General features: G+C 37.1%; 1 protein-coding gene across 1 annotated transcript in view; it reads right to left on the reverse strand.

Annotated features, from left to right (window-relative positions):
- Positions 1-1,841: 1,841 nt before the first annotated feature.
- The window catches only part of Shaw (Shaker cognate w), a 151,417-nt gene continuing 129,712 nt past the window's right edge, over positions 1,842-23,546 (reverse strand). The window contains exons 6-7 of the mRNA XM_074171482.1: positions 19,628-19,799; positions 1,842-2,277 (exon numbers count right to left, since the gene is read on the reverse strand). Coding sequence (XP_074027583.1) covers positions 2,105-2,277; positions 19,628-19,799 — 345 coding nt within the window. The 3' untranslated portion in view covers positions 1,842-2,104. The remainder of the gene's footprint in view (positions 2,278-19,627; positions 19,800-23,546) is intronic.

Below are 23,546 nucleotides of genomic sequence, written 5' to 3' on the forward strand. Positions count from 1 at the left end.
TGTCTTTATCAGATGTTTTTGTTGAAAGATTACTCTGTTTTGCTCTATATATTGGTAAACAATAAATGTATTATTACTATTATATTATTATTAAGAAGCGAATTAGGCATTCCCATAACAGGAATTTCTTTCATGGGTACTTTTATTTCAATTCCTATTACAATTACAATATTCTTTGGAAAATTATGATTGTAATAAGCTTTGATCGATTGTTTTTTGAATATATTAGTGATTTTCTGGGTGCAGGATTATATTATATCAGTGGTCAATATCACATACAAGCTAGAAGCTTCAGTGATTTTCATTTTTAGATTTTGTTTTTGTAATTCATTTTTTGTAGAATTTCTAGAAATATTATTATTATCATTATTCATTGCCTTAACAAATAATGATAGCCAGTGATAAGGGTGACAAGACCTATTGGACCTATTGGACCTATTGGATTTTTGGAAAATCATAATAGTCACGCAGAACTTTTTTCTCAAGATGTCAATAATCTCAGTTATAGTCCGGTCAAATTAGATAAAAAAATAAGAGTAAAGCTACCAAAATCCCCACCAAGCTGAAAATCAGTAAAATTGTTTAAAATATGATTGAAAATAAAATTTGAAAGTTTCCCATCTTTCCCCTTTATGGAAAAAATGTTATTCAAGGTCAAAGGTCAAAAAAATTAGTTTTTCGCGATTTTTAGCAAAAAAGTAAGTTTCATCATAAAAATACTTCAGACAAAAATTGTAGATCATGAAATTATCTACAAAAAATGTATCAATACTTTTCTCCTACGAGCCACCGTTTTTGCAAAGTGTCAAAATCATGTACTATTTTTACACGCATTGACTGGCAGTGATACAGGAGGGATAAAATAACAGTTTTCAAAATATTTGAAAAATAAAATTCAGTTCAATATGCTGGAGTTTGAAAAAATAGTAATTCTACTCGACAAGAAATTATCACTAACGGCATTCGCTTTCTTCTTTCTATGTACGGAACTCCTAAAAAGACTACCTCCATAGATAAGTATAAATATGCATGTTTCGTTGAAAATTCCAAAAGTAAAAAACAAGTACAATCACCTTGTCTTTCTCCAACCTCAGTTGTTGGTCAACAATTCATTAGAACCAGTCTAAACTTTATTTCCACCTGTTGAACACAATTTTTGGCAACTGCAAAAAGGGGTACAGTGCTAAATGTGGTTGCAAAAAAGCCGGACTGTTCTCTGGCATTTACACATTGTCACAGCCGGTCGTGCTGTAATATTGAATCACCAACAGTGGAGGATCCGTTTGATTCCAACGAGCTGACATGCGATACATCGCTATTAACGCAGTTTACATGTACTCAGGATGAAGCGGAAGAAAAACAAGAACAATACGAACAAGAACAAGAAGATCAAGAAGAATTTGAAAGTTATGACTCGGACGTTTAAATTTCACTACTATTTTTAACTTAAATTGATTTTATCTTTTCTATCTCTGCTAATATCCATTATTTTGCAATAGTTCCAAATTGAACAGGAGCACAACTGACCCGTGGAATAGGCCTGCCGGGGAAAATCACGTTAAAATAAAACGCGCTGAGTACACTTCCTCATAGGTGGCGTGGAAACGCATATTATGACGATTACAACTTTTTGAATCGTTATATCTCAAAAACGGTCGCTCTTAAGGAAAAAAGTATTGATACATTTTTCGTAGATAATTTTATGATCTATAATTTTTTCCAGAGTATATTTGTGATAAAACTTACCGTTTTGGTGAAAATCGCCAAAAACGCATTTTTTTGACCTTTGATCTTGAATAAATTTTTTCCACACAAGGGAAGGAGAACGTTTTAATTTTATTTTTAACCATATTTCAAACAATCTAACTGATTTTCAGCTTGACGGGAATTTAGGTAGCTTCGAATATCTAAATTGACCGGACTATCAACTAACACTATACAAACAACAATGTAAACATTTCATTGTTCTCATGACAGTTACTGAACAGAAGTAAGAAGGAATGATTGTGAACCGAACAAAAAATGCAATAAAAGGCTATTTCACAGTCGTTATTCCTCTGCTCGTACTTAACACTCACTCTCGTGGGTTTTTATTACTTTACGGTTAGTTTGTTGGTTTCAATGTCGTATAACAGTGCCCTGAACTTTGTGCCAGGTTCACTTGAGTCGCTTGCGAGGCTGGAGTGTTCTCAAATTTTGGTCTGCCCATCAAAAATGCTGGATTTGATTCGAGTCCAACCCCGTTTGGATTTAGGGATGACGTCACCCCTATCAATCCTAAAACAAATTCACAATTCAATACTTTATGAAAATTGAAGGTACACTAGGAAAATCTCATATACCAATACCAACTATCTAATTATGTTACTATTCTAGGGGAAATAGATCTAGGATACAGTGGAAACAATGAAAAGTTGAGTAAATGTGGTCACATCTATATTTCGTCACGTGGAGGATCAACGACGAAGCTTCCTGAGGTGGTCAGTGGCAAAGCAACCAGTTCAATCTCGCAGACAGCGTTGTTTCGACCCGGCATTGGTCTTAACAGTGGTTCTAGGCTGAACCACAAATGTATTGTCCTTGGAGAACATTCTAGAGTAATGAATTTTTCAAAGACATCGAAGGGATGACCATGCATTCTGGTTTAGTCTAGCAACACTGATGGGACCTATGTTGGGTTGAAACACTCCTAAATGCTTTGTTTTCGGGCTCTAGCTCAGATGGAAAGTTACTGCTACAAAGAATGGATTCAAGAAACATACACCAGAGCTACAACATTCTTATCGACGCATTTTATCAACCAAATTGGACGTTATAAGGAGATGAAGTGGATTGTTTGGATAAAACGAGCATCAAGAAGATTGTTGAAGTTTAAATGTATATTATGAGTGTTTTTGTTGGACTGGGACCTAACAAACCCTTGTTGTTCACACTTTATCGTACCTGTTGTGGTGCTTATTGTCCATCTGAACAAAACATGCTGTGTTCACACTCAAAGGAAAACAAAACGATTATTCAAATATCGGATGGCTAGTATAACCTGGACAAACCACTTTGAATATACTATATTACTATTATTATTATTTTCATTTCAAGCCTGAGGTTTCGATGGTCGAGCCCCTACATTATCAACCAATGATCACCACACTGTGTGGTCCGTGATCATTGGGTCAATGAGCAAGCGCGGTGAGCCAAGAATGATAACCTTCTGCATTTGTCCAGCTAAGTTTTCTGCGGTAAGCCATCATTCCACCAAGGACTCCAATGATCAAAACAACTATATTTATACGGTGGTCTGGATAGACCACCAGGTATGGAGTCGAAGAGAAAGCCTCGATATTCCATGTGTTTCTCCTCCTCTTTCGCCAGCAGCTACAAACTCAACCAAAAATATCGCCTTGCCCTGGTGATCGAGAAGAATAACATCAGGCTTATCAGCTTGTATGAGTCATGCTGACAGTAAGTTCATTGCGCTAGGCCCTGCGCCTTGTGTCAGGAACCTCTATATCCATCATGTGACTGTGATAGACTGGGGTGTTGGAGACACCAACCTGGCAGGACCAGTTTCCACCAGTTTCCAACTTCAGCCCACTCAACCTGAGGAAAGCGAAGGTCAGACGTTTTGATAAGCCAGTGTCTTCAATGTTTTTGGAAGAGACCAGATGCATTGGCATATCTTTGTGTTGCCGCAGAAGTGAAGTGATTTCTGCGACTTTTAAGTACAACCGTGAAGTACAACCGATGCAAACTCCTATGGAGTTGCACATCCTTTACGTAAACCTTGAACCGTCCTCTTTTGAAATGGACCGTTATACATTTATCTATCCCGAACTTCATACTAATAGCAGGCGTGTACTCTTCCACCACCCTCAAGAACTGATGTAGATCCTTCCCTCCAGAGGCATAAAGTTTAAGATCATCCATATAAAACAAATGGGTGACCTTGTGCCTCCGTTTTCCGGGGGTGCCACAGTTATACCCTCGAGTATTTCTGAGCACAACGGATAATAGCAGTAGTGAGATACAGAAGAGAAGGGGACTGAGGGAATAGCTCTGAAATACAACCCTTCTGAAAGTGGCTAACTCTGTTTGAACTCTAGCCAGTTGTTCAATGCATCTCACTATTTTGTCGGGTGCCGCAAAATATCAGAGAAGATGCGATATTAAATCAAATGCCTTTCGGTAATCGATCCAGGCCATAGAGAGGTTGCGCTTATATTGCATAGAGTCCTGCGTTACACATCTATCGATGAGCAGATTTTCTTCACATCCAGCGACTCCTCTCTCTGACCCTCTCCTCATACCTTTTAAATACTCGTTCAACTGCGGTGGGTATAAGATGCTCATAAACAACTCATAACACTAGTTTAAGCATATTATCGGACTGTAATTCTTAGGAATCGACAAATCTCCGCTTTTAGGGATGAGAATGGTCTGCCCCTTGGCAAAACAATCCGGAATCGGCTGTTCTCCGTCCAGCCATGAGTTGAAAGCTCTGGCCCGATGGTTTTGGGTGCTTGGCAAATTTTTTCATCAGCCCATTTGGACCTGGAGCAGCAATGTTCTTAAAACCCACAAGGGTTCTTCGAACGTCATCCGGGTTATCAGGTTGCGCAGTTCATTGACATCAGGTGTCAATACCTTGATTTGTGACTCTGATAATTTCAAGTTGTTCTTTGAATTTTTTCTAAGAGACATTTCAGCTGAAGCCTATTTAGTGTATCATGTATCCCTTTGCCTCCAAGAATATCGAAAATCCCAAATGGGTGTAGCAGAAACACAAAATGAGTTAATCAGAACAAAGAGACACTGCGACGAGGTCGTCATAAATATGGGTTGAATAAGATGGAGTTGAATGCATATGGATTCTGGTCCAGATAAACTGCTTTAGATTTCCACATTACCAACAGTGGAAGAAAATTAAATCTGTGCAGTCCCCAACTTATGAAGTTCAAGACAGGTTACTTTCGGTCTAGAAAAAATTTCATAACTTTGTTGATACCTCATTCAGTTTTCTGATATTGATATTTGATAATTGTTATTATTACTTCACTCAATATCTGACGTTCATACTATTGTTGCTTAGCTTGATAAAGTAATAGCATTACTGATTTGTGTGTCGGGTACTATTATAAGAGACGTATACAGTGTACTCCCGTGAGTTGTGACATCAGTAGATTATACTGAGATCACACACGAGTTGTTCAGAATTGTGACGAAGGGTGGAAAAATAATTTCCAGGTGGACCAAAAAATATAATTTCTTTGCATTTAACTGATAACAAAAGTCATTACCATGTCCTATGGGGAGAAATAGTTTAGCATATTTTAATATTTATATGAAGTTCCAATCTAACACCAACAGGTAACATAACTATTTTCATCATAATTCTATTTGCTAAATTCATATACCTACAGTGTGACCCATTTTTAATGGAAACACCCCCCTAAAATTTGAAGTTGTAAACCGATTTCAATAATTTTTTTTTAAATGTCAAGTACTGAAAGGTCTATCATGGGACAAAATTTGAAATGTTCATTAAAGTTTCAGGGCATAGTACGATATTTTTTCTTAGTGGAAAATCGGGATTTTTCATTAGCGATTTTTTTATTGAAAAAATCACTTCGCCACTGAATTCAGAGTGCCTCTAAACAGGTATGATCAAAATTTCATGGAGAAATATTCATTATTTACAAAGTTATGACAACTCAAAAATTCGAAAACTCACACAGCTAACAGTTACAAAAAACACCCTATATCAACAGATAGATATAGCCATGAGAATTTTTTTTTTATGATTTCAACAGTAAAGTGCCGCCAGATGAAAAAAAAACAATTAGCGTAAAAATTTTTAATGAAAATAACGGAATTACATTCAAGTTTTCACGCAAATTAACTAAAACTAAGACCTAATATTTCAGCTCAAATCTTAGTTGCCATGGAAATGATATTACAGTTTGACACTTGTGAAAGATTTAAGTGTACTATTGTCAACAATATTGACCTTACAGTTCTTCGAATTATTTTGTGTCATGGCTGCAAGATTGAGCGAAAGAGAGAAAATTGAAATTGTACGTCGTTCGGGAGATGACGTTAGAAGTGCTAGAGAGGTTTGTAGAGTATTTAATGAGAGACATCCAGATCGTCCTCGTATTAGCTGCGGTACGGTAAATAAAATAAATAAAATATTCAGTGTGCAGTATCAAAAATGATGTTAAAAAGTAATCCTGTACAAAGACGAAACAGAAATGAAAGGAATGATCAAATCATTTTAGATCATTTCGGAAATAATCCTAATGCCAGTATAAGGAATACCACTTTAGATTTGAATATCCCACGAGAAACTATTCGGAGATGTCTCAAGGCGTAGAATATTAAACCTTTCAGGCCAAAATTTTCACACACACTTCAAGAAGGCGACCAAACAAGACGCCTGGAATATTGTTTATGGGCCCAAGAAAATATTTAAACGATAGAAATTTCCTAAAAAATATTTTATATACCGACGAAGCCACTTTCACTACAAATGATGTAGTGTCATCACAGAATTCTCGCAATTGGGCAGCGGATAATCCTAACTGGGTAATAAACTATAAAAGCCAGTATTCCCAAAAAATCAACGTCTGGTGTGGGATATTGAACGAACGAATTATTGGTCCTTTCTTTTTTGAGGAAAACATTAATGTGCAGAGGTTTCTAGAATTTTTAAATACAGAGTTTTGGGATGCTATTCACGAGCTGCCAATCAATGAACGATCAAATTTAATTGTCCAGTTAGATGGGTATTCAGTTCATTGTGCCAGAGCTGTGAGGCAATGGCTTAACGAACATTTTCCAAACCGATGGATAGGCCGTGGTAGTCCGTTTATAGAGTAGCCACCTAGATCTCCAGACCTCACAGTTTTGGACTTTTTTCTCTGGGGACTTCTGACACAAAAGGTTTACAAAAACCGCTCAAGAGATAGAAATGAACTTTGTGCAAGAATTCGACAGGTATGTGCAGATATTAGCCCTCAAGAACTAAGGAACGTAATCAGAAACATTCGTAAGCGCTACGACACATGTATCGAAATACGTGGTGGATTAGTAGAGGCTACTAGAATATGAGTTGGAATTAATTGTTGCACTGAATCGAAAAATTTCAATAATCAGTTATTAGTTACGTTTATTAAAAATTTTTGCTTCATTGTTAGTTGAATTGTGTGAATGTAATTCCGTTATTTCCATTAAAAATATTTACGCTATTTGTTTTCTTTTATCTGGCGGCACTTTATTGTTGAAATCATAAAAAAATGATACATTGAGACTGTTAGCTGTGTGAGTTTTCGAATTTTTGAGTTGTCATAACTTTGTTAATGATGAATATTTTTCAATGAAATTCTGGTTACACCTATTTAGAGGCACTCTGAATCCAGTGGTGTAGTGATTTTTTTCAATAAAAAAATCGCTAATAAAAAATCCCGATTTTCGACAAAGAAAAAATATCGTAGTATGCCCTGAAACTTTAATAAACATATCAAATTTTGTCCCAAGGTAGACCTTTTAGTACTTGACATTTAAAAAAAAATAATTGAAATCGATATACAACTTCAAATTTTAGGGGGGTGTTTCCATTAAAAATGGGTCACACTGTATATAATTAACTAATACATCTAGGCACAACATCAACTAATAGAGGTGGAACAGATGTGTGAAAGAAAAGATAAATATGAGGCACACTTATATAGACAAAAGTTGTGAAAGAGGTATCCGATAGTAATTTATTCATATATCACGTTTTCGGTTGTTAGAAAGAAAAACAACCCTTCATGCCAAGTAAGTAGTGACCAAAACAACATTTTTTTTTTATCTAGAAACACACATGCATGCTTTTGATTGACAGTATCCTCAAGAATGAAAGATGGTAGGCATGCCGCTAGAAGATTCGTCTCGTGTTTTTAGAAATATATCACATAAATCTCAGATTGTTTTTGATTGAGGTCGTTGATCCTTTTTCATCAGCCTTGAGTTTGCATTTTACATTTTTGATCTATTTCTAAAAACTGTCGACACACACATCAATATATGTTGATTTATTTTTGTTATACCCCTCGTACTATTCAATCGGTTCTGTACTTTTGGTACCGTTCGATCTCAAATTGGACAGTCTTCTTTCCTGACCTGAAAAAATAGTGCATTGGAAATAACAACGTCTCTATTTCAATTTATTAAGTTTGAATTGACCTCAGTTGTTGAGAATATACGGCTGTTGAACCGTCTTTGATATTTATTTATTCATTTATTCACGGCATTCTCTTTTTATACAAAATAATCAACAAACTCACACATATTAACGATAACTATTAGCTAGATTTAAGGGAACAAATAAAATGGCAAGAATAAGTTAATAAATTGAAATCTTTTCACAGTCTTTATAATGATTTCAAAAAAGAATTGAAAAGTTTTAAATCCGCATTTTGATTGTTTGCAAGTCTCAAAATTCTACGTATAGACTCAGTCTGCCCTCAGTTATTATGATGAAAGGGTACTTTGAAGATTTCTGTATTTCTTGTTCTCTTTGGATTCGCATTTACAGTCCTATTTGCATTTGTGAAATTATAAAACAGCGATAAAAATAAAAACAACAATAGAAATTAATTGGCGCTCCTGGGCGACTTCATTGATTCCAGTGGCGCATTTGCTTTTTCAGCTGCAGGAAAACCCGGAAAAACCTGCAGCATCACATCATCTGAAGATTTCGATCTGCCAATGTCCTCTCTCTCAGAAAACAAAATGTAGAGTGTCTCCAAAGGCTCCAATAGCTATTTTGACTATCGTCAAAATTAAACCAGTCCGTTTCGTCTTTGACCAAGGCGTAATAATGACCAGAACCACAGTGAACAATGACTGCATGAATATTATAACAGTGATCTGCTAGATTGAAATCGAACCTTCGAAAAAGTTTCTTGCTTCCGTCAGAGGTTGAGTTTTGTTTGAGGATCATCCATGTTATTATTAGATTGACTGGTGCATCAGCTATACTTTTTTATTTACAACAGTCAGTTAGTTTGACGCATGTTTGGCAATACAGTCGATCATCCCCTGTTAAAAATTCCATTTTCAGATGATTTAACAATAACTTTCGCACGGACTGGTTATTAGTCATATTAGGAAACGCTAAATGAAGTTCCAGAAATTCACATAAGTTTTTACTACCTCTTGAACATTTACTACAGAGTAAACAAGTGAGGATTTTTCCAGCAAAAGATTTACAAACACAAGACGAGATGGACTGTACGGAATCATTCAACCCAGAGCAGTCAGGGGTATTGATTTTCTTATTGTTTTGCTCACGAAGAGTATTCAACAAGAACCCCAAGAATTCAGAACAATCCTCTTGTAGTCCTAACGAGTATCTAGTGGACTTCCAAGACTCCAGGAAATCGATTGGAGGGAATGATGATACATTCTTACGAAACTGCAGCTGCATGAACAGGTGTTTAAGTTTGATGAATAAGTAGAAAACATTCCCGTTCTCGTTCATCATCAAACCTAGTTTTTGAAATTCTTACGGTTATAGGTTCAACACATTCCGGGGAATTGATGCTACCATTGATTATGTTTCATGTTTCGACATGAAGCATGATCATGAGCATGAACAGATATCGTATATCTGTTCCAACATGTACAATAGCAAGCAATAGTACTTGCCTTGATTATTTCATTATCGAAAATGAAAATGCTCACGAAGTCTTTGTAAGACCCTCCATATTCACAAGTCTTGAACATTTATAACTTCGAAGAAAATGAAGTGTTGGCTGCTTTGGAACAGTTAAAACCTAAAATGACAACAAGTCTCGACAGCATCCATCTACTGACTATCAGAGATTGTGCATATGTTTTGGCTCGTCCTTTGACAATATTAATAAATACCTGCATCAAAACTAGTACCATCCCAGATCAATGGAAATTATCTAAAGTTCGGCCAATTCATAAAAAAGGGGACAAGTTTGATGTCGGTAATTATAGATCCATATCAATAATACGCAACTTCGCCAAAGTGTTTGAAATATGTTACTCAATATATGTATGAAACCATTGATAGGAGATTCCCAACTGATGTCACATACATATACGGACTTCTCTAAGGCGTTTAACACACTTGATCACGTATTACTACTATCGAAATTGTACAGGAACGGCTTTTCTCTGACCTGATCTAACTTTTCATATCATACTGCACTGACAGGCGTCAGTATATGATATTCTATGGCTTCAAGTCCGTGGAATATGCAGCTACCTCGGGTGTTCCACAAGGAAGCAACCTGGGTCCACTTTTCTTCAACGCCTTCATAAACGACATAGTTGAGGTCATTGACATTAACTGTTTGATATACGCGGAAGACCTGTCTTCAACTCTCTCCCAATCTGAAACGTGTTGAGCAATGGTGTTTCCGCAATAATCTTCCTTTGAACACGAGTAAATGTAATGTAATGACGTTCACACTGAAAAATCGTCCATTTTCATATCAATATTCAATAAACGATATTCCACTTCAACGGCTTTTCACATTCACCGATCTAGGTGTTACCTTCGACACAAAACTTTCCTTCGTACCACACTTCAAAACCATTCTGTCTCCTGCAAACAGAATGTATGAATTGCACGAATCTCCATAGATTTCGTGGGTCCATCTACATCGAAAACCTTATACTATGCTTTCGTCAGATCAAAATTAGAATATGCATCCATATTCTGGAATCCGTCTCATCAGTTGTATACATAAAAAGTTGAATCAGTACAACGTCGTTTCCTAAAACTTCTCTTCTATAGATCAGACAATACCGAGTGGTCCAACGAAAAGTATGCACCCTGCTTTTTTTGTAACTTAACGCAAAAATGCTCGGACAGGTCAATTTTGATTTTGAGAGGGACACATTTTAGATGTATTTTTCTACATGTGCCTTCAACCCCCTAGCGAGGGTGAGTAACAACCCTAAAAGTTTAAATGGAAAGTGGGGTCGAGTGATATATCATTTGAAAGGGCACAAAATTCTCTTTCCAATGATACCTAATTTGTTGTATTTACTTGAATAGTTATAAAAAAAGCAAACACATTTAATCGATATTTTTGGTGTTAATGAAAATGCGGAAAAAATGGCATTTTTATCACTACTATATTCCTCAATTTCTCTCGTGCGATTTTTGATTCAAATAACAACAGCAGATAAGTGTACAAAAAAAATTTAGGCAAACGTTCATTGATTCAGTTCAGTTGCTTTTGAAATTATCTCAACTTTACTGTTAAAATGGTTTATTCCATTTCTGAACGAGTTGAAATTGTTAAACTTTATCATCAACATAATAGTTGTGCTATACTTACTGCTCGCCTCTTTAATAACAGTCATCCCGGGAAAAATGTGAATGATTCGTACGTTGCCAAGTTAGTCCAAAAGTTTGTCGATACCGGATCTGTCTGTAATGTGAAACACCAGCCACGGAAACCGATCAGAAATGAAGCAGTGGAAGTCGCTGTTTTGGGACATGTTGAATTGGATCATACTCAAAGTACCCGTCAGCTTGCTGCAGCTTCAGATGTCTCCCGTTCGTCCATAATACGGATATTAAAAGCCTATAAATTTCATCCGTACAAAATTAAATTAGTACAGGAACTCAATGAAGATGATCCTGATAGAAGGCTGCAATTTTGTGAACAACTGAGCCAGCTACTAATTGATGATCCGCACCTATCATTCAACACGTGCTTTTCCGATGAGAGTACATTTTTTTTGAATGGAGCTGTGAATAGGCATAATTGCCGTTACTGGGATGACAGTAACCCACACTTATTCCGAGAGGTCCATACCCAGTACCCTCAAAAAATCAATGTCTGGTGTGGCATATTAGGTAGTCATATCGTAGGGCCACTTTTTATTCCTGGGAATTTAACTGGTGAGGTCTACCTGAACATGCTTGAAGATACAATTGATCCTCTCATAACAGAAATAATTGAAAATGACCAAAATCATAATGATGATCGGCTTTATTTCCAGCAAGATGGAGCACCTCCTCACTATGTTGCTCCGGTAAGAGAGTTTTTAGATGACCGGTTTCCTGGACGGTGGATTGGAAGGAGAGGCCCCATCGAATGGCCGGCCAGGTCACCTGATTTATCGCCTTCAGACGTTTTCCTTTGGGAACACTTGAAAAAAAAATGTTTTGCTACGCAGCCCGAGTCCATAGAAGATCTTCGCCAACGAATTACAGCAGAGTGCAGAAGTATAACACCTGATATGCTACAGAATGTTAGGAATAGATTTGAACAAAATCTGTATTATTGTATGGAAGCAAATGGGTCACATTTTCAGCACTTGCTGAAGTAGGATTCTACTAAGTCAATCACACATTTCAAAATACTGGGTTATAGTTGTTTTTCTTCATAATACCTACATGTTTGAGTGGAATACAACAAATTAGGTATCATTGGAAATATAATTTTGTGCCCTTTCAGATGATATATCACTCGACCCCACTTTCCATTTGAAATTTTAGGGTTGTTACTCACCCTCGCTAGAGGGTTGAAGGCACAGGCAGAAAAATACATCTAAAATGTGTCCCCCTCAAAAGCAAAATTGACTAGGACCAAGCATTTTTGCGTTAAGTTACAAAAAAGGGAGAAAAGCAAGGTGCATACTTTTTGTTGGCTCACTCTGTATATATCCACCAATTAGATTTCCCCATGATGCATTGTTAGCTAGACACGCTATGAATAGCTTGAGTTGCCGTCGTGATTGTCACTCCACAAGTTTTCTTTTCAATTTGATGAATAATTCAATTATTGACCCACATATTCTGCAAAAACAATTTCAATGTACCTAGACCAACCTCTAGAGTGGTTAATCCTTTTTATCTGCCACTACCAAGTACAAATATTCTGAAACGTTGATTTCTGCATAACATGTGTCTCAAATGCAATTCTGCAAGAGCTCGACATTTTTTACTGTTCCATCTCTGAGATTTTCACTTCAGCTAATTTTATATGTATTGTTTTTATTCTATAACTTATATCCCTGTTCTGTAGTTGGGTCTAATCTGTAGAGCAGTGTAAACATAAATAAATGAATATCATATTTTGGATGGTAGGGAATGTGCTTTTTTTGTTATCAATATAATTCTAGAAACTCCTGAGATTATCATTGATGTTATTATCTATTTTATATATGTATTTCAAATTAGCAATTCTCAAAATGATAATATCTTTCAATGCGGCTTTCAGAACTCAAAAACGATATGAATAATTTATATAATAATAATAATAATAAATCGGCTTTATTGATAATACAAAAAAAACAATACAAAGATATATTTGAAAATGAAAATAGTTTACAGGAGATTCTGGTACTCCTTGGCGAAGTCTAGCTCAAAGCTACTCTAACTCAACCAACAAGCACCACTCCATAATGCACGCAAACATACAAAAATGAAAGCAATTAACAGTGATGGTACCACGAAATGAGAACCGTAAATAAAATAATAATTTGTGATTACTTCTAAAGATAGTTGATAAATAATTTAATTGAATTGATCTGTTGTCTAAAAAGTAAAAGTTGACATTACTGACTATCATAGATATAATTTTTATATTTGTATTTGAATTTCCTGATATTGAATCTCTTCAATTGCTTAGGCAATGAATTATAGAGTTTTACAGCACCAAAAAGAAATGATCTCTGAAACTGTGCAGTGCGATGTTGTGGCATAGTTAATTTGTTTTTATATCTGATGTTTCTTGAGTGAATATTTTCACGCAGACTCACTTTTTGTATTAAAAGAGGAGAATGGGGAAGGGTGATCAATTTATGGACAAAACAACCCAAATGATGAATCATACGGTTTTTCATATTGAGCCAGCGGGAGTTTTTAAAGGCTTCAGAAATTGAATCATACTTACGAAGTCCATAAATTAGGCGGCAACAAGAATTTTGCACTTTTTGTATTCTTTTTTTATCTGAATCATATAAGTATGGCCCATATATGAAGTCACAGTAGTTGAAATGGCTTAGCACCAAACTATCACAGAGCATTCTTTTTAGAGGTTGGCTCAAAATGAAACGATTACAGTATAACAGTTTCAATGACATACAAGCTTTTTTCATTAAATTTTTAACATGACTAGTAGATCTAAGATCAGTGTCAAGCATGACCCCTAAGTTTTTAGCTGTATATACATAGTATAACCTAGTTCTAAACGGAAATTGTTTTCTGCAAATTTACGATTCTTCTGCGATCCAAAGTGCATCATCATTGTTTTATTAGGATTAATTTTCAAATCATGTTCACTTGATAGCCCATTGATCAAATCAAGATCAGTGTTGAAGAGATTTTGTGCCTCAGCACACTCATCTATTTTAAAGTGCATGTATAATTGTATGTCATCAGCATACGCCTGTATTTTACATTTCTTGATGGACGAGATAATGTCAGTAGTGTAAATGATGAACAATAAAGGTCCCAAAATGGAACCCTGTGGTACTCCTGATAGAATATCAAGAGGTAAGGAGTGATGACCATCAACAACAACTTTTTGAGATCGACCAAGTAAATAAGACCAGATGAGAAATAAGGCAGCACTATCAAAACCATAATATTTGAGTTTCATGCAAATCAGCTCATGATTGATGGTATCGAATGCTTTCGAAAAATCTAGTAGTACCAGAGTGCTAATCATTCCCTTATCAAATCCCTCAACAATGTCTTGTTTAACAGTAGCAAGAGCTGTAGCCATGCTAAAACCCTGCCTAAAACCACATTGCGATGGTGATAATAGATTATTGTTATTGAAATATTCATTAATTTGTAAATAAATAACTCATTCAAAAATTTTACTCATGGTTGGAAGTATACTGATAATTCTGAGATCAGAATAACTAGCTGGATCATTATTTTTGGGAATGGGTTTCCCAATGGCCATTTTCCACAAGTCTGGAAAATATGAACGTTCAAAACAACAATTCATAATATGCGTAATATATTTATCTATAAACGGGCTACAAAGTTTCAACATTCTGATTGAAATATTATCAACCCCTGAAGCTTGACTTTTAATATCATTGAGGATTTTAGGATTTGAAGCGTCTCCACTGTTATTACCGTAACAAGTTACAAGAATATTGTTTGTCAACCAGAGTAATGAGCCTCAAATAAGTTTTTATTATCAGCATTAACTGACACGTCTTCATTGTGACCAATCCCTATACGTGAAGCTTCAATTCTTTGATTGAAATGATAATGCTAATACTACTCTGTTCAAAACACAAGGTGAATTTTCATTTTTATCAAACAATATTTATTCATTCATCAATTTTCATTTCGTCTTCAGTCACCCCTAATAAGGGGTGTGGTTTTTCCTGACTGGCATTAATTTTCCTTCCATCCTCACGATAACAAAATATCGAAAACATCCAGCGAACACGTAACAGACGTTCACCCAAAAAATTGCCTTCAGCCATCTGTTCGTTATAATCAACTTTATGGGCGCTCGCTAGTCATCAACACCCCTTTGGTAATATTTCTCACTTTGCCCAAGATAGGATACGATTTGGATCTCGTGGGTAATATCATCCGACTCTAATGCGTTTTAGATGCGGCTAAGAACGACCAAAAATTGAGTTTTAGCGATGCTAGGGAACGAAAAAAACAATTTTGCAGCAGAACTTTCCACTTTCATTAGTGTTACAGCCGTTACCGCATATTGTTCGGATATTTTCATCGATTTTGTGTTTTTAGGCTGACACGTGAGTGTGTTTCATATAAGAATGGTCTGATGGCTTTCATCTACTGCAGGGCATCGCATTTTAGAGTAGTGAAATATGGCGGATTTTTCACTGTGGTATACAGTGCTAGTCAAAAGTCCCCTCCCCCCCCTCGTATCTTTGGAACGGGTATACTTATAATAATGAAATTTGGAGGGTGGAAATAAACGGATGTAGGCTTCTTAACTGGTCATAACAGGTGACGCAATAGTCATAAATGATGTCACAAGGCCACTGTGACCAAAAATTTTAAATGGGACCCTATGGCAAGTGACAGCTCGTTTGAAAGGTATTGAATACCAATTTTGTTTGGGTTTCGGCTGATTTTGATTGATAAATTGAAGAAATACGAAGATTATTGTTTCGCATTTAATAATAAAGATTTTAAAGTACGCCTCTGGTTCATTGTCAAAAAGGTTGACGTGTTTGAATTATCTACTTGTCAAAAGTGTTTATACCTTGAAAATTTACCTAAGCTATTGTTTAACGAGACGTTTAAGTGTTTACATAGGCAAAATGGTACGTACTGTAGCCGACAAAGTAGCAGCTATCTTAATAATTGGTGAATGTAGAAACAATTTCCATGCAGCGGAACGACTGTTTAATGAGAGGTACCCCGATCGCCCTATATCGAGGGTTTATTTGAGGGAGCTTCTTCGGAAGTTTGAAGCATCAGGTAGTGTTCAAGATGCCAAACGATCTGGTCGACCAACAATTAGTGATGACAAAAAAATTGACATACTTGGAGAAATGGTAGTGAACCCTACTTCTTCCACAGCCCAAGTTGCGTCTATCTGTGAAGTCAGTCAAAGGACAGTACATAGGGTGTTGGCTAAAAACAAATTTCATCCATACAAATTAAAAATGGTGCACCAACTTTCAGATGATGACCCCGACCGAAGACTAGAATTCTGTGAAACTATGTCCGATAAAATGAACCAACAACCAGGCTACATACAGACAATTTGTTTTAGTGACGAAAGTACTTTCTTTCTCAATGGAAATGTTAACACTCAAAATGTGAGGTATTGGAGTGACACAAATCCTCACATCTTTCGTGAAAAACATACTCAATTTCCAGAAAAAGTAAATGTTTGGGCAGGTATTTTGGGAAACCACATAGTTGGGCCTCTTTTTCTCAATGCTAACTTAACCGGTGAATTGTATCTGGAGATGTTACAAACTGATATTGAGGCGTTAATTCTTGAAATTCTAGAAGATGATCCAGATGAATTCGACAACTTGGAAATAACGTTTCAACAAGATGGTGCTCCTGCACACTATTACGGTGCAGTAAGACGTTACCTAGATGAAGAATATCGTGGTAGATGGATTGGACGACGAGGTTCGATCGAATGGCCAGCTCGGTCACCGGACCTTACACCATTAGATTTTTTTCTATGGGGGTACTTGAAATCTGAGGTTTACGCTACAGCACCTGACAGTATTGCCATTCTGAAACAACGAATTGTTGAAGAATGTAGGGCAATTTCCGCTGACACACTGGGACGAGTACGACAAGAGTATAGCAATAGGATGCATTACTGCCAGGAAGTAGATGGAGCACATTGAACACTTATTATAAGAACTGGTTCTTAAATCTTTATTAATTAAATGCGAAACTATAATTTTCGTATTTCTTCAATTTATCAATCAAAATCAGCCGAAACCCAAACAAAATTGGTATGACTGAATAGGTATTTTCAATATCTTTCAAACGAGCTGTCACTTGCCATAGGGTCCCATTTGAAATTTTTGGTCACAGTGGCCTTGTGACGTCATTTATGACTATTGCGTCACCTGTTATGACCAGTTAAGAAGCCTACATCCGTTTATTTCCACACTCCAAATTTCATTATTATAAGTATACCCGTTCAAAAGATACGAGGGGGGGAGGGGACTTTTGACTAGCACTGTATACTGGTCGACAGAGAATTTCATACGCAATCGAGAAACATGGAGAATCAAGAGCTATTGCGCTCGATATTTCTAAGGCCTTTGACCGTGTGTGGCATGGGGGTTTGCTGGCCAAATTTCCATGCTATGGCGTGTCGACTCATTTTTGTGTAAAGCTCTCCAGCTTCCTGGAAGAGGAGTTCCTGCAAGTGACCGTCGATGGATATCTCTCTTATACTTTCTTCATCAACCCTGGTGTTCTCCAGGGATCCATATCGCCTCTAACCCTTTTTATTGTTTAACAACGACTTATTGGAAAAAACCAAGAATTCAATATATTGCTTTGCTAATGACAGCACACTTATTCCATTTGGATTCCAGGACAACGATTATGGAGGCACATCTTCACTATTCAATGTCACAAAATCCCAGGCATCGGTTTTCTCTAAGAAGATAAACGTCTCCGAAAGGGAAACCGAACTGCTTTCTGCTTCGACAAGTTTGTTGTGGATTGAAATGTACATCAATATGTCTCGACCCAATCATGTCGTTAGAATTGCAAAAACCGCTTCTCAAAAACCTGAAACACTGTTTCGAACCAGAAAACCTAGCACCTCAGCAACTTTTGATGTACATAAAGCTCAGATTAGATTTCCACATTTTCTGTAAGTATGAAGATAGAGAAGTAGAAAGCCGAAACCTTCCCTTCCCCAAAATGTATTCTCTCCTTAAAATATACACTTCCAAATTAAATGAATATGCTGTTATTTATGACTTATTTTGGGGGGAGTTTAAATTAAAAAAGAATAAAATTTGGTTCACACTCAATGAACCACATTATTTGATAATAATTTCCATTTCAAAATGTTAAAAAACTGCATATTTTTTTGCAGTTGGATCATATACAAAACAAGCAAAGTTCCCAGTTTGTCAAACGGAGTGCCTTGAGAAAATAGATTGCTCTTTGATTTCACGTCATCGCGTAGTTCCTGAAAATAATAATAACATAGCTGAAGGAGATGGATAGAAAAAAATATATGAACTGCAGAAATATGAACAAAAACAGGTACTGTATGTGAACAGAAAGTAAACGAAATAAAAGACAACAATAACATGAGAAATGAAAGTGAAATAAGAATACGAAGACATTTTAAACAACTATATATGATGAGCCAGAGTCAACTTCTAGAAGGAACTCCTGAAAGTCTGGAATGAAGTCTGGGAAAAACTTTAAATCATTTTAATATTGATATTATCGGTACCGAAAGCATTTGATTTTATTTTATTGATAGCTTCAAAGATATCTTTATTGGATATTTCCATAAACGAGAAACTTACATTGATATTGAATCTGTTATTACTATAAAATAATGGGGTTATTAAATAATAAAAGTTATTAATTTCTTCTGGATTACGCAGTTCTCGCGGTAGACTGTTGATTTGTGAAGAACGCTTTGTATTCACGCCCCAATATGACAGATTTTCCCAAATTGCCTTATTTTTTTTTATTTTTGTTTAGAATATATTGCATATATGCTGTTTTTTCGCGTTTCAGAGCGCCATTAACGTAATTCCATAGAGTTATATAATACTTTCTTGAAGCCGGTGTTCTCAAAGTTAAATATGTTTTATGAGCCTCATCCCTGGTTTGCATCATGAGCTTGAGGTTGTATGTGACGTTAAGCAGAAATTTCTTTTCACAATTTAACCTGCGGATAGGAGCATGTTTATCAAATAGATGTATTATACAATCATTTAAAAAGTTTACTTTAGAGTTCATGTTTTGTAAATTAACAATATCACCCCATGGCATATTCGCAGCATCGTTATAAAAATTAGTTTTCCTTTCAAAGTTTGCTCCTTCATCAATGAACTTCAGTTGAGTCAGCTCTGAGGGAATTTTGTAATTTGGGATATTTGAAAAAAAAACTCAACTCACCCATTTTTGGAATAGGCACACCCAGCATGTCTTTGGGGTTGTTTGTCTTGGTGGCGTTCATCGTAGGATGTGCAGTTGGAGCGGAGGGGACGGTTTGTCCCGGTAGACGAGGACCTCTGGTGGGTTCCACAGGTAGAACTTTCCTGCGCTTCTTGGGAAGTTTCGCACGAGCCTACATGAAACAATCAAATTTATCATTTATTGAATCTACGTGAAGCATATGGAATTTATTTCAAATCAAAACAGAAAAGCGTGAGGTTGTTCAGCTCTGAGGAATGCTCCGTTCTACATGGTCTTTCATTAGAAGAGTCCTATCTTAAAATTCGGATGAATCAAAGGGTGTGTCAGATACCACCAAAATTTTTCATTAATTTGAAAGACCTATTGATGCCATTATGTCAGTGGCAACTACAGCCTGACGACTTCGATAATTGCGGAACTAGCCAAAGAGCTGAGATGGAATCAAAGGATGTAATCATCCTGGGCGATCCTGGGAAGCTGGCGCCGTAGAAATATCTGGCGATGACCAGGAAAAATCTACGCTTAACAGTAAAATTTCTGAGTGACCACTGTCAACCGAGGAAACGCCTCCATAATATGGGGCAAGTGGAAACACCTCTATGCAGGAGGTATGAACAGGAAGATGAAACTGTCAGGCATGTCCTTTGCGAGTGTCTGGAGTTATCGTCAATAAGAGAGTGTGTGTTTGGCGAATCTTGGCCTACATCTGCCGATATAAAGGAGATGTCTCCTAGTCCTGTCCACCTTCCTGGAAAGAACAGGATGGACGATGACCTAGGGGGACAACTCCTCGGGAGGACGTACAATGGGTCACATGTGGCTTAAGTGCTGTGGACCTACAGTCACCCTCCCTACTCTACAGATACAGATGCCATTAGGTGTGGAATGTAACATCGTTACATCGCTCGTGCAGAGTATCTAATATGGTATGTGCTGTGTGACGCGTCACAAGTCACGACTCGGAATTTGCAAAGTTGTGGTCTGCGAAAGGCCTAGTTCTTGTGAGCGACACGACACTCTCAAAGACAGCGGCGATATTTTCAGCAGATCTTGCGTTTTGTCGACGTACGGGTGTTGGTTGATTGTTTACTGAACCAGTGGACTCAAATTCATCCACAGCATTGCGAATAGTTTCCTCGGTAGGACGATTATGGTGACTGTAAATTGGGATAAGCGCGCGGTACGTTGCCCAAACAGAACACTCATTTTGATACAACAATTTTATCATTTGCGCTTGCTGTTGAATGCTAAATCCGTCCGTGGTGATTTGACAGAAAACAGACTGAATGAATGACAAATAATTTGACAGATGTGTCTCCAACAAAAAACCAATAGAAGTTTGAATGTCCCTAGTGAATTCTGGATAAATTGAGGTATCTCTGTATCTGTAGAGTGGGGAGGATGAGTGTGAGCCCACAGCATTTAGGCCACTTGTGACCCATTGTTTATCCTCCCGAGGAGTTGTCCTCCTAGGTCGTCGTCCATCTTGTCCTTTCCAGAAAGGTGGACAGGTCACTGGGAGATATCTCCTTTACACACTCTCTTATTGACGATTACTCCGGGCACATCTTGCATAGAGGTGTGTCCACTAGCCCCATATCATGGAGGTGTTTCCCTAGTTGACGGTGGCCAGTCAGGCATCCTACTGTTAAGCGTAGATTTTTCTTGGTCATCACCAGACATTTCTTCGGCACCAGCTTCCCAGGGTCGCCCAAGGTGATCCATCTCATATCTTTAGGATTGAGCATGGGTGTAACATTTGGCTAGTTCCGCAATTGTCGAAGTCATCAGGCCGTAGGATGCCACTGGGTCCTAAAATTCTCAGTCCAGCCGCCTCCTTGGCTGAAGAGTCGGCAATGCGATTACCTTTACTCCTGTCGTGCCCTTTGACCCACCTCAGGATAATGTCATTATCTACCGAGGCTTTGGCTGAATCTTGATGATACTCTAATACTAGCCCTGAAATTATATGTTGTCTGTTCAAGGCTAATAAGTCTTGTCTGCTGTCAGTACAGATTGTTATGTTTTTTCCAGAAGTAACTTTCCTGGTTATGTATTTTGTGGCGATTAAGATACCAGCCAATTCCGTTTGGACCACGCTAGTATTTTCTCTCATTCTCCACTTAATCCTTAGGCTTAATGATCTGGAGTACACTTCACATCACGAGCCTTCTTTGGTTTTTGATCCGTTTATATATATATACGTATTGCATTTGTAGCATCTGACTCTGTGTTCTGTTTTATTTGTATTTTGTAGGGTTTATTGAATAAAAACCTGGCCATTAATTCAACCTCCTCAATCTACAGGTCCAGAGGGGTCAGACCCGTAATTAATTCCATTACCGCGGTTGGTGTTGTTCTCATGGCTCCTTTGATGTTTCAACAAGCCAGTCGCTGTATTTGATATAATTTTTGGATGGCCGATGTTTGTAGAACTTTCGGTACCCATATAGTGACTCCGTACGTACCCATAGGTCTTATTATTGCAGTGTAGATCCAGGTGACCACACGAGGAGAAAGACCCCATGCGCGTCCCACTGTCCTCCGACATTGTTCTTTTTGCTCTACTCTGTAGGTGAGAGTTCCGTGTTAGCTACCTGTCGAGGATAGTACCAAGGTATTTTACCCCTTCAGAAAAGTTCAGTTTGCTTTTAAAGATTTCGGGAGATTTTGAGCCCGATAAACTTTTCCTGGTGGAAAGGACCATCTCAATCTTTTTGGAATTGATCAACAGTAAGTGTTCCTTACACATGTTTCTATTAGTTTGAGCCCATCCTGCGCTCTATCGCATAGTGTCTTCACAAATTTGCCGGTCTGCAAGATAACTATGTCGTCTGCTTATGCATGAACTATGTTACAGAGAAGGCGTGATAAGACCCCTCCCTGTGGACATCCCCTCATGGCCAGTCCTTTCACTGTGATGTCTTCTACATTCATACTTATTGCTCTACTAGAGAGCATCTTGAGTATCCATTCTCCTACCACCAGGGTTACATTCCTGGAGTGTAGTTGTTGGGTAATCGTTGGAAAGGTTGTTTTATCAAACGCTCCCTCGATATCTATGAATATACCCAGGGTGGATTCTTTGTTGTCCAATGATCTCTCGATTCTGTTAACCACATGGTGAAGAGCCGAATCAGTAGACCTTCCCGGAGTATATGTATGCTGATTTGGATGAAATGGGTTGTTAACTAGTACTTCATCTCTTATGTACCGCTCACATAGCCTCTCCATAGTTTTTGAGAAGTACTTCTCTCCACTTTCTGGAAATATACCTATTCTGTAGATTCAATGTCATCAGTGTAATTGAAGACTTGGGTACTTACATCGAAATTTGGGTGCTTTATCACTTCAAAACCGAGAATTGTCAATTATTTCAGTAGACGATAAGCATTCCTAACATAGTACAAGCTTTATTATCAGAACGGGCGTCTAGAGACAGCAGTTTTGTTCTGGTGTGGAAAAAGATTATTTTTACAGCAGAGGTTTCAGATTCTATTTATCGAAATTTCACATAGTAGCAGTTTAATTGATGTACGAATTTAAAATTGCTTTGATATACAGCAAGATTGAAATTTTTGGACTCATCCTTGTTGAAGATATTTCAAATTTGCTCTCAATTTTCACTTGATACTCCTTTATTATATATCTCATTTTAGAGAAGGTTTCAGGAAAAGTAAAAAATGAGATTATTATATCCTGAGTGGGAAAATTTTCATGGAATACCTACCTCTAGCTTGTGTAAGACGCGCCAATTTTGGACCTTCAATGAAAAAAAGTTGACATTGAAAAAATTACTTGTTAACACCTCCACAACCAAAATCAATAAAAAACGCATCACCAGTCATTTGTTTGGAACCCGATACCATCGAACGATGAAAATTCTATGTACGAGTGA

The sequence above is a fragment of the Leptinotarsa decemlineata genome, unplaced genomic scaffold, assembly GCF_025532065.1.
Source record: "Leptinotarsa decemlineata unplaced genomic scaffold, Ldec_3_MD MMD2_tig00000010_RagTag_RagTag, whole genome shotgun sequence".
Classification (NCBI taxonomy): Eukaryota; Metazoa; Arthropoda; class Insecta; order Coleoptera; family Chrysomelidae; genus Leptinotarsa; species Leptinotarsa decemlineata.